This window comes from Geotrypetes seraphini, chromosome 2 (assembly GCF_902459505.1).
Source record: "Geotrypetes seraphini chromosome 2, aGeoSer1.1, whole genome shotgun sequence".
NCBI lineage: Eukaryota > Metazoa > Chordata > Amphibia > Gymnophiona > Dermophiidae > Geotrypetes > Geotrypetes seraphini.
The window spans coordinates 151,018,295-151,030,891 of NC_047085.1; the positions used below are offsets into that span (position 1 = coordinate 151,018,295).

Genomic DNA, 12,597 nt, shown 5'->3' on the forward strand with positions numbered 1-12,597 from the left:
GTCACATGTATGATTTTCCCTGGTTGGCGAGAAGTTATATTTCTGTACTCACTGCAAAGAACTTCTAGCCAGAGTAGTAGACTTGGAGGAGTTGAGGAAGACAGAAAAGTACATAGAGAGGACCTACAGGGATGTTGTAGAGAAGTCCCACCTCCAGTCTGGTAGCCCTTGTGCTGCCTTGGAAGAGAGAGGTCTCCTAGAAGGACAGCATCACACTGGTGAAGTAGGAAATAATCCTGTAGCCAAGACCGGCCCACCAGAGGATGCAATATCCTCTCGCACCAAGGATGTGTCTCCAGGGACTTCTGTTCAAGAGAGAAGGGTTAGGATAGCTGTTGTAGTTGGTGATTCAATCATTAGGCATATAGATAGCTGGGTGGCTAGTAGGTATAGTAGGTGCTGCCTGGTGTGAAGGTGGCGGACCTCACGCATCACTTAGATAGATAGGATTTTAGATAGTGCTGGTGAGAAGCCAGCTGTCTTGATACATGTAGGTACTAATGACAGGAAAATGTGAGAAGGGAATTCTGGAAGCCAAATTTAGGTTCTTAGGAAGAAAGCTGAAATCTAGATCCTCCAGGGTAGCATTTTCAGAAATGCTCCCAGTTCCACACACAGGATCCAAGAGGCAGGCAGAGCTCCGAAGTTTCAATGCATGGTTGAGACGATGGTGCAGGGATGAGGGACTTAGATTTGTTAGAAAATGGGCAACCTTCTGGGAAAGTGGGAGCTTGTTCCGAAAGTATGAACTCCACCTTAACCAGGATGGAACCAGGCTGCTGGTGCAAACGTTTAAAAAGGAGATAGAGCAGCTTTTAAACTGAGATTCGGGGGAAAGCCGGCAGTCACCCAGTAGAGAAGTTTCAATAATGGTGAAAGAAAGCCAGCAGTGCTTAAAAGGACAGCAGAGTAAAAGACTCAGATTTTCCCTATCTTCTCAGCAGCCTATAGTTACAAGGAAAAAAACACAATTTGAAGTGTCTGTATACAAATGCTAGAAGCCTAAAAAATAAAATAGGAGAGTTAAGAGTATATAGCACTGAATGATGAGGTAGAAATAATAGGCATCTCAGAGACCTGGTGGAAGAAGGACAATCAATGGGGTACTGTATTACATGGGTACAAATTATATTACAAATTGGAGGGCGGAGGGTTGCGCTATACGTTAAAGAGGGAATTGAATCAAATAATATAAACATTCTGCATGACATACAGTAGATAGCAGTGTTGAATCCAAATGGATAGAAATTCCATGTGTGAAGGGAAGGAATATAAAGGTAGGGTTATACTACCGTCCCCCGGGATAGAATGAGCAGACAGGTGAACTGTTTTCAGAGATTAGGAAAGCTGGCAAATTGGGCAACAGTATAATAATAGGTGATTTCAATTACCCACAAAAATAATGAGAGAGCATGAATAATCACTCAAACAAAAGATATATGCCCTATTAAGCACACCAGGAGCTCCCTTCCTAAGCTAAGGCCCATTTAGCTTAGGAAAAGAGCTCCTGATGTGCTTAATAGGGCATGTATCTTTTGTTTGACTGATTTCAATTACCCCAACATTGACTGGTTCCAGTTGCGTACCTAGCATATGTGATACCCTGGGCCCATCATTTTTTGGCAGCCCCCCCTCCCCATCTGTATAAAAAACATGATTTTTAGCAACAATCCACACGTCACACAAGAGTGTACCTAGGAAAAAGCAGCATCTTACATACTGCAGTGAGCAGTACAACATCAAAACACCAATTGTAAAACTAAACAAGCCAGACTAGTACAGATCAATCCTGCACAGTCAATCCTAACAGAAAACCGTGTCTTTCAAACACACAGAACACAGAAACACCTTCACCTAGTATGGAATATGTAATCACAAACTAACCCCTCCCCCTTTTACATAACTGTAGTGCAGTTTTTAGCTACGGTCGTAACAGCTCAGATGCTCATAGAATTCTGAGCATCAGAGCTTCTACCACCACGGCTGGCACTAAAAAACACTCTGCAGTTTTGTAAAAGGGGAAATAAAATGGAAATACACAGACAAAGGTTAAATTGAACCACCAAGAAGTTGGACTCTGCATACAATGCAACACCACAGAAACAGTGACTCATCTCCTTAAGTAAAAAAATAAATAAATAGAAAATTTTTTTTTCTACCTTTGTCTTCTCTGGTTTCTGCTTTCCTCATCTTCTTGTTACTCTTTTCCTTCTATCTACTGTCTGTTCTCTCTCTGCCCCTTCTATATGGCATCTTCTCTCCTTCTATGCCCCTTCCAGAAACTTTATGCCTCCCCCCCTTCCATCTCTCCCTTCATCCCCATCGGTATGGCATCTCTCTCCTCTCCTTCCTTTCCATCTCCCACACCTATCCTCTGCAATCCCTTTCACTTTTTTTCCTTTTCAGTTTAATTTCTGCATCTCTCTAGATTACGTTCTTACTACCCTCCCATCAATTTTCTTTTTCACTGTCTACCTACAGCTTGTCACTTCTTTCCCTCACTCCCTCCAGTATTTCACTAACTCAATCCTTTTCCTCCCATCATGTGCCCTCTTTCTCTACCCCTTCCATCTAGTACCTTCTCCTCTCTCTGTTCACTTCCATCTAGCGTCTGCTCCCGTCTTTCTCTCCGACCCATTTCCTTCCTGCATCTGCTCCCTTATCTCTCCCATCCGCACTTCCATCCAGCATAGGCTCTCCCTCTGCCTTCCCCACTAACATCCAATGTCTGCCCTTTCTCTCTCCATCCACCCTCTTCAATCAGCATCTACCTCTTGTCTCTCCCTTCCTCCCACTTCCATCAGCATCTGCCCCCTTTCTTTCCCTCCAATCCAATTCCATCCAGTATCCTTCCCCCTTATGTTTCTCTCCGCTTTCCCTGCACACCAAGTCCATCAGCACCATCCTTCCATACCACCCTGCCCCCTTTCTCTCCCTCCATCAATCTTCCATACCAGCAGTCCTGCTTCTTTCTCTCCCTTCATGCAGCAAGGTCCGGTGATGACTGCAGCTGCCGGTCCACCCCCTCCAATGTACTTGCTCTGGAGCAGAGTCAGCAGCTGCGCTGAGGTGCAGGAAGGTCCCGCGAGATGTACTTGCTCTGGAGCAGAGTCAGCAGCTGCGCTGAGGTGCAGGAAGGTCCCGCGATGACTACATCTGCTGGCTCTGCTCCAGAAGAAGTAAGTTACATTGAAGAGGGTGGACCGGCAGACGCAGGGAGTTGTGGAAAGATGCAGCAATGACTGCGGCTGCTGGGTCCACCCCCACCGATATAAATTATTTCTTCTGTAGCAGAGTCGGCCAACGTAATCATCACGGGACCTTCCTGCACCTCAGTGTGGCTGCTGACTCTGTTCAGAGCAAGTACGTCGGAAGGGGTGGACCGGCAGCCGAGCTGAGGTGCAGGTCCTGTTACACAGTAGGGCAGGAGATACTGTCCTGGACCCGGTCAGCACCTGTGGTGGTCCATTCTGCCCCCCTTTGGTACACCACTGACTGGTTCAATGTTACATCAGTGAATGCTAGGGAGGTAAAATTCCTAGATGCCATAAATAACTACTTCTTGGAGCAACTGGTCCAGGAACTGACAAGAGGGGGAGCTAGTTTAGATTTGGTCCTTAATGGAATGTAAGACATAGTACAGGAGTTAACTGTGTTAGGTACGCTGGGAAACAGTGATTATAACGTGATCAAATTTGAGCTGATATCTGGAGTGACGTTGCAAAAGAAATCTAATTTTAATTTTCAAAAGGGTGACTATGATAAAATGAGGAAAATGGTTAAAAAGAAGCTAAAAGGATCAGTTGCAAAGGTTAGGACTGTAAACCAGGAGTGGATGTTATTTTAAAATACCATTGTGGAAGCTCAGAACAGATGTATTCCACGTATTAACTAAGGTAGAAAGAAAAGGAAACGAGAGCCAGTTATCGGAGTGCCACAGGGATCTATACTGAGACCGGTGCTATTTAACTTATTTATAAATGATCTGGAAATTGGAACTATGATTGAAGTGATTAAATTTGCAGACGACACTAAACTGTTCAAAGTTGTTAAAAAGTATGCAGATTGTGTACAGGCAAGTTCAGAGGGCTGCCAGAGGGAGGGGAAGTGGACTGAGATACCGGAAAATGCAGGAGGCAGAAGAGGAAAGGCTACTGGAGCAGGCAGGTGACAAAAGCAGAAGGAGAGGCCAGAGTAGCAGTAAGAGAGAAAAATATGCAATGGAAAGGAGATGCAAGTAAAAATGTTTAACGCATTGCTGTGGATGGGCAGACTGGATTGGCCATTTGGCCTTTATTTGCCATCATGTTTCTACGTTAACACATTAAAATGTGCAACCCCAGGAAAAGGTGATGCTTTTACGCAGCAAAGTAAAAATAAAAAGTGAACCTAAATTCAGAGAATCTTATGTCGCCTCAAACGCCAAAGCTACTTACTCTCACATTTATTGCCAGAAGAAATGGTTCCGGGTCTCCATGGTGTCTGGTGGTAGCCAGGACAACACTCATTGCAGCTCTCTCCGCAAGTATTGTGCTCACACTGGCACTGCAGTTTCTAAATAAATGGGACAAACATACAATAGCATCAACTGACACCCCAGCATGAACAAATGCAGGTTTACATCCACAACTTCAGCGAGGACTGACAAACTTGGCCAACATCTTTGCACCCAATTCCTTATGGCAGTCATACAATACGCTTTGATCATTTGATAAATCTTATGAATTTGCTCCTAGTACAACATGTGGCATGACAGGAAACCAGTAACAAGAAAAATAAATGTGGAGTCACCATTTTACTTTTTTATCTAAACAGGATTATGTCTATATTGTTACATTAGAAAGAACTGGAGAAATAACAACATTATCAAAGGGGTCTTTTCACTAAGCTATGACAAAAAGTGGCCTTAGCACACTCCACACGTGCTAAGGTTCTCTGTACTAGTTTAATATATTCCTAGTAGCTTAATTAATTAATTAATCATCTCAATAATAAGATGCAGACAGTAGTCCAGCAGCAAAAGGGGTGCTTCACTTGCCGGCGCTCCAGCTGCCTTCTCCTGCCTCTCCAGCTGCCCTCTCCTGTCTCCCCTGCTAAAAAACATATTTGCAGTTTTTCAACATTCGCGGGGGTTCCTGGAATGGAACCCCCATGAATATCGGGGGAGTACTGTATATATGTCAGTACAGTTTGAATTGTTCCACTGGTTTATAAAGAAACAATATTGTTACAATGGTTTTTCCCATGCTGGGGGTGGAGGCAGGAGGGAGTGGGCGTCCCTCCTGCTAGAGATGTTGCGGGGGGTGACAGCAGGAAGGAGTTGGCATCCCTCCTGCAGCGGACAATATGGGGGGTTCGGGGGTGGCAGCATGGCAGCAGGAAGGAGCAGGCATCTCTCCTGCCGGCCAACTTGTGGTGGGGTTTGGAGGTTCCCTGCTGTGGCCGCTCAGTTGATCGCATCAGCCGAGTGGCAAGTACTTCCCAAAGCCGCGATTATGTAACCGGCCCCCTAGAATAATTGACAGACAATCCAACTTGGGTGACGGTTACAGAATTGTGGCTTTGGGGAATCCCTGCTGTTCAGCTGATGAAAGAGGGGGGAATTCCCCTGCCATGATCAGCTGCTGCGGCCTAACGATAAAGATAGGCAGCTGAAATATAGGTCAGGATTTCCCAGGCCTACATTTTAGCACCTATCTTGGCGTGATTCAGAGCTTGGTAGCTGCTTTAGCCCGCCTAATGCCACTTCCAGCATTGGCCATACCTACTTTGGTGTTCCGTGACATAAAGCAACCACCTAGCCGTGATTCCAGCAGCCATTTCAGACACCTTTTATTTAGGCGTCGGTAGGTGTTTCAACACTGCTGTTTCTGACTGCATTTTTCAATTACTTAGGCTTCGGCAAGATGCCTACCGATGCCTAAATATAAGTGCTGGTTATAGAACTTCCCCCCTATTGAAACCCATTTTGCAGTAAGGCCCTGATTCTCTAAAAGATTCCTTAATTTTTTTTTTTTAAATTGGCTTAATCAGCACTGATTATTGAAAGTGCCATTAAGAAACAATATTAAAAAAAAAACTTAGGGGTCCTTTTATTAAGGCGCGCTAATCGATTTAGCACATGCTATAAATCAGTTAGCGCGCCTTAGTAAAAGGACCCCTTAATTATCTATTAGACGCCTGATGTGGCAAGTATCTACACCAAAGCGCCTACAAGTAAGTAGGCATAGTTAGGGGTAGATTTGGGGCAGATTCAGGGTAGAGTTTGGGTGTGCATTGACTTAGGTGCCAGTAGGCGCCTAAATGGCAGTGTACTTAAAGATTCAACATTTACCGGTACCTAAGAATGCTTAGGCAGCACTTGGCAGGATTCTATAACTAGTGCCTAGTGCAGGGGTAGGGAACTCCGGTCCTCGAGAGCCGTATTCCAATCAGGTTTTCAGGATTTCCCCAATGAATATGCATGAGATCTATTTGCATGCACTGCTTTCAACGCATATTCATTGGGGAAATCCTAAAAACCCGACTGGAATATGGCTCTCGAGGACCGGAGTTCCCTACCCCTGGCCTAGTGGCTGATTTTTAATTCCTTATTCTACCTCTAGATTTTTGAGATCACATGATCAACACTTATTGGTCATTCCCTCGTTGAAAATTATTAACACGAGGCGTCACATTATTTTTTCAGAAATGGCTCCTCAGTCCTGGAATGCCCTTCACTATATATAAGAGAGGAAAAGAATTTGGACAAATTTAAGAGCAAACTTAAGAGTTTTCTCTTTAAAGATGCATTTAATGAGTAAACAAAATGCTATTGACTCTCTTTACCCATATATTTCATTATAATCTACATTTGTTTCCCCTCCTCTTGTTTTTTACCTTAAATGTATTGCCTTTAAACACCGATTGTAATTTCTTAATAATTTTCCCTCTTGTTTTAACATTGTTTGTATAAGTTATTATATTTAACAGACTTAAATTTTGTCTAGGAATGTTTGTATTTGTCGATTTAACTTGTCTAGATTCATGTTTGTTAGATTTGTTTCCCATATTTTGTATTTTTATCTAGTGTACATCGCCTAGAATTTGGAATAGGCGATTAATCAAATTTTTATAATAAACTTGAAACTTGATTGACAGCCACACCTAACGGCACCTAAGGCTTAGGCCCTGTTTATAGAATCAGGCCCTAAGAGCTCGTACGGTATTCCTGCGGTAACAAATTAATACAGAGTAATGTAGCAGTGCTAACTGTTTAATGCAGGGACTCCTACTCTCCACCTCCAGACACATTCCCCGCCCCCCCTCCCCCCCAAATTTAAAATATTTGTAGTCCTAATATTTGTACATCCTAAGGGTCGCAGTGCAGTTTTAAGATGGATGTCCTAACTTGTTAGTTAGTTGGGTTGGGAGAGTAATGGTGAGTACTGGTGGGGCGGGGTGGAGAGTATCATTGGGGGGAGGAGAGGGGGTGTTGAGGAGGGGAAATGGGGTGTATTGAAGGTTCTGGCAATTAGTCAAAGATAGGATAAGTGGTTCAGGTGGGGGGAAGGGGTGGTGTGACATTTTTGGGGTTCATAAGAGTACAGGGCTTTGGAGTACCTTTCCACCCTCATTAATCTCACTTGCCCTATGTAGAGAAGGAAGGGGAGGGAGTTTGGTTGATGTTACTCTTTTATTATATATGATGCATTATTATTTGTACTGTGCACCTTTGGGGTGCGCTGTTGTTGTATTTGCTGTGTTTGCATCAATAAAAATTGTTTGAACCTAAAATATTTGTAGTAAACAGTACATGCTGATTTGGGAGTTACAGCAGGACACCTGAACATGACCTTGCAGTATACCGTTTTAAGCTATTTTAGGTGAGCGTTAGCACCTAACACGGCTTAGTAAAAAGACCACTAAGTAACCAATGAAAATGGTAGGCAGTCAAACAAAAAAAAGGTACCCGCTCTCCCCCCACCCCCCAATATTTAGATTCTGTGGTCAGTGTTGCGACATCTAAAGTTATACCTAGGTATTCAGCATCAGCTAGCACTGGGATTCAGGCACTGGTGTGATGCGACTGCTGAAAGTTATCCGGGTACTGAGATAGTCAATGCCAGTAAACAGCTAACTATCTAGATAAGTTAGGATAAGCTATTCTGTTTCCATTTAATTATTTAGAAACAGATGCAGAATATCGGTGAAACCCAGATAACTTCCCACTCTGTTCCTGGACCATCCCGGCAATATATGCATAATGCTGCTCAAAATCAATTTCTGGCCCTGGTGAACAGCACGTTGCAGGGAAAAGGCCACTCATACCCAGATAAGTGCCATAGAAAAATCTGGGCCTTAATCTTATCCAACATTTGCAAATTGGCATCATTCCTTATTTTGAGTGATATTTGTATTTTATGACACAAACAATTATTTAAAAAAAAAAAAAAGAAGAATAAATTATTACCATTGTAGTTTCATCCCAGGGGCAGCTTTGAGCATGACCGTAGCAAATGCACATGCCTCCAACAGAGATATCTTTCAGCGAATAGAAATACTATATTAATAGAAAATGGGGAGAAATGGTATGATCAGAAGCAACTGACAGCTCACAACAAATCTAAACAGCTCAAAAAATCTATATATGTCCAAAGACCCACTATTCAAACAAATGTATATAACAGAGTCTTATGGGTATAAACTTATGTATACATTCTTCATGCAAGGACTCTTCATATAAGAATTCTTAAAGATCTCAGCGGTACCTTCTGTATGTATCAAACTTTAACATACAGAATATCGGCACCCAAAATCGTCATCGGTCCCAAAATTACATAACTATATATTTTTAATCAACAGAATACTTATCTTCATCTAGGCAGGTGGGGGCAGGCACTCCGACACCGACATAGAACTATGTTTCGCCCGCAAGGGCTTTATCAAGGAAATCCCCCTAGTAGAAAACGGACAAACGCGGGAAGTATGAGTCATTTGGCTTAAGATGTATTTCCTTGATAAAGCCCTTGTGGGCAAAACATAGTTCTATGTTGGAGTGCCTGCCCCGACCCGCGTAAATGAAGATAAGTATTCTATTGATTAAAAATATATAGTCATAAGATATAATTTTTGGACCGATGACAATTTTGGGTGCCGTTATTCTGTATGTTAAAAAGTTTGATACATACAGAAGGTACCGCTGAGGTCTTTAAGAATTCTTATATGAAGAGTCCTTGCATGAAAAATGTATACATAAGTTTATACCCATAAGACTCTGTTATAAACATCAGCTCACAACAAAGACACATATCAGCTTCATTAGCACAAATCAAATATTTTGGCTCAATCTAATGCTCAAAATCTAGGCCTAATTGCTTTGCTCTCTCAATTGTCAACAACATGTACTTCCAGCATCATAAGAACCAGTGTTGCTAAAGGATACAACGCCCAGGCTTTGTCTCAACAATTGCTATTGAGTATGAGTTAAAAAAAATGATAGAAGTAAGATAATTAGGATTTAAAACAACTGGACATTGGGCTGTGATCCAGACAAGCCAGAGTTCAAAGCCTGCTGATACTCCTTGTGCTACAAGTGCTCAAAACTAGAGAATGTATCTGTTTTATGGAACAAAAAACTAGTTCACACAGATGGCGATTATTACCGGACTACACAGACTTATGTTTATTTCTATTTGCAGTTTAATTTGATACCTTACAAATTAGGGACCCCTGATGAAGGCGTGTTAACTGAAACATGGACCGTGTCGGGTCCCCTGGTTTGTTAAAAGGTGGTTAGACTAACCACAACAAATAATTGTTTTAATAAACGTAGCTTGCATCTTGTATGCTCGTCTGCAGTTTCTTTTGTTTTGTCTGTTTTATGGAAGACATTATTGTATGCATGTCTTAAAATTGTGATTGTATTTTTGTAAGCTGCCTAGGCAGAAGCAGGTGAGAAAATTTTTTAAATAAATAAATAAAAATAAATGACGCGGGGAAAAAATTTGTCCCTGTCCTGCGAGCTTGGCCCCGGCCCCGTCCCATCGCCACAAGCTCGGTCCCTGTCCCTGCCAGCAATCTGACCCCATCCGCACAAGCCTCGAATAGTTATGATTTTATACTGAATGTATTTTATTAAAGTATAAAAAGAAACAATATTCTGTACAATTGTCATTTTATAAACACAAATAATAGAGTAAGGTTCAACAAAACTCCTGTCTCCCCTCCCCTAAGCTTCACAAATATCCCATCCACTAGTGAGACAGCTAAATAAGCCAAATTATTACAGAATGATACACAGAAAAATCATGCTAACAGAATACCGCAGTCACACATAACAGGAATAGTGTTAGGAGAGTGCAACTAGGGCAACTGTCCCCTGGTCAGAGAGAGCCCTAAGCCAGTTGGAAGCTAAAGAAGCACGGCCTGGGCTTTGCAGTCCTCAGTTATGTCTAACACCAGTTCTAGCAGAATACATATTTCAAATCTGATAAATTCTAACCACAAAATAGAAAATATTTTTTTCTATCTTAAAATCACGTTAGTCTCAGGCGCTGGTCTCTGTTTTCTTTTGTCTTCTCTTAACTCACTTGCTAGGGTCTCCTGGCCATTTGACATTTCTTCTTTCCCCATGCTCACCATCCATCTTCTATCTCTATGTATGTATTGTTCCCCATGTTCAGTATCTCCCTTCTCTGTCTCCTATACATCTCTTTCTAGCATTTCCCCTGTGCCCAACTCCCTGCCGTCATCATCTTACCATTCTATGATCTCCTCCTCCTGCAAACAGTATCACTCCTCCATATCCCTATGCCCCCCCCCCCCCGGTCCAGCATCTTCCTTCTGCATTCTTATTATCTCCCATATCTAGCCATCTTCTCTGGGTCCATATACTCTCCCATGTCTAGCATTATCCCTCTGTGTCCATATACCACACCCATGCAGATGCAGCATTCCTCTTTTTGTCCCTGTTCCTATGCTCCAATCCATGTCCACCATGTCCCCTCTTTTTGTATATCTCCGTGTGTCCAGCTTCTCCCCTTTCTTATTCCCTTACACCAATGTGTTTCTCACACTTTCTCTTTCCTCCCTCCCTTCACTAAGTTCAATATTTCACTCACTCTTCCTTCATCCCCTTGGTTCAGCTTTTCTCTTTCCCTTTCTTCCTCCCTGCAGGCCCTGCACCTCTCTCCTTTCCCTCTAACCCCATTCCCATGGGTCTAACACCTCTATCCCCTTTCTTCAGAACTCTCCCTTCCCTCCAGCTCCATTCTACCCACCACATGGCCCAGCACCTGTTTCTCTTCTCCCCCCAATCCCCAGACCAGATCCAGCAACTGTATTCCTTCCCTTCAGCTCCAGCCAGTCCAGCAGCCCAAGCTACCCCTTCCACCCTTTGTGGGTACAGCAGCATCCCCCCTCCCCCTCCCTGCGAGTCCATCAGCCCCCTCCCTCCCTATCATGGGTCCCATAGCACCCTATAGCCCCCATCCCTCACACCCTCTAGCCCTTGCAATCATGGCTACTGGCAAAAACAAAAACCTGCAACTCCACCGTCAGCCCCTTTGCACCTCCCAGGGCAGGCCTACCAGCTTCTTAGACGCATTCGTAGGACAAAGAGGCAATGTCATCGCATGCAGCGCTGAAGTTCACTGAACCTTCTGACTGCCGAGTTCCTTTCCAATGTAACTTCCAGCGGAACCAAAGCAGAATTTGAATCTGGCTTAGTGGTTCAGCAATTTAAATTATATCATCTGTATATTGTTTGATAATATAAGGATAGGTTACATATTCTTTCTCTATCTTCTATATAAATTGCCCTTGAATATTATCTGTATAAATCTAATCAGCATCACACCACATCATCAGCTACTCAGCATTTTCAGCTGACATTTTCAAAAATGCAATCTTTCTCTTGAAATGTCACAGAACAGCCAGGACTGCTGGCAGAGTAAAGAACATGTTCAAAACTAGTGTCTGTTCAAATAAAAGTCATACTTAAACCACAAAAATGAAAACAAAAACCTAAATAAAGTAGATATTAGGAATACAGAAAATAGGTTTTTTATTTCTCTCTAATGATGGCCTGGGATTTGAACCCTAAACCTCTGCACCAGAGGCTTTAACCCCAAAGCCAATTTCTCTCACTATAAGAAAAAATATTTTTTTTTAATCATAAGTGTAGTCAATGCTCCAACTTAAAGGTCATATAGTAAAGACCAGTGGATTTGGGAACCATCACTGCATCACCAGAGTTATTCATATTTCAACACTAAAGCTGGATAAAATGGCATTGCCAACACCTCTACAACATTTGGATTTAAGTGTGTCTGATATATAAATTAATTCCCAATTTTTTTGAACTGAGAGTAAAGAATACATCATTTGCAAAAAATGAGTGTATAAATACAAGAGTGCTGACTCATTCCTATCTAATCCTGCTTATAAACAAAGCAAAGTCTCCTATATCCACAATGTTTGGGATGGAACCAACAGAGTCTTAGTGTGTCCTTAGAAATCTAATTTATGTTTCATATGTTTTTTTTTCCTAGAGCTACATTCAATATCTGAAAGCTATTCCCGTGTACAGGCAGTCCCTCGGTTAAGAACGAATTA

At 42.5% G+C, this 12,597-nt stretch overlaps 1 protein-coding gene across 2 annotated transcripts in view; it reads right to left on the reverse strand.

Annotated features, from left to right (window-relative positions):
* LAMA1 (laminin subunit alpha 1) overlaps positions 1–12,597 on the reverse strand; it is a 412,090-nt gene that overhangs the window by 295,552 nt on the left and 103,941 nt on the right. For both annotated transcript variants that reach the window (XR_004538373.1, XM_033934013.1), the window contains exons 6-7: positions 8,453–8,542; positions 4,437–4,554 (exon numbers count right to left, since the gene is read on the reverse strand). Coding sequence is in view for 1 of the 2 variants with exons in the window: in XM_033934013.1 (XP_033789904.1) it covers positions 4,437–4,554; positions 8,453–8,542 (208 nt within the window). In the remaining variant the exon portion in view is untranslated. The remainder of the gene's footprint in view (positions 1–4,436; positions 4,555–8,452; positions 8,543–12,597) is intronic.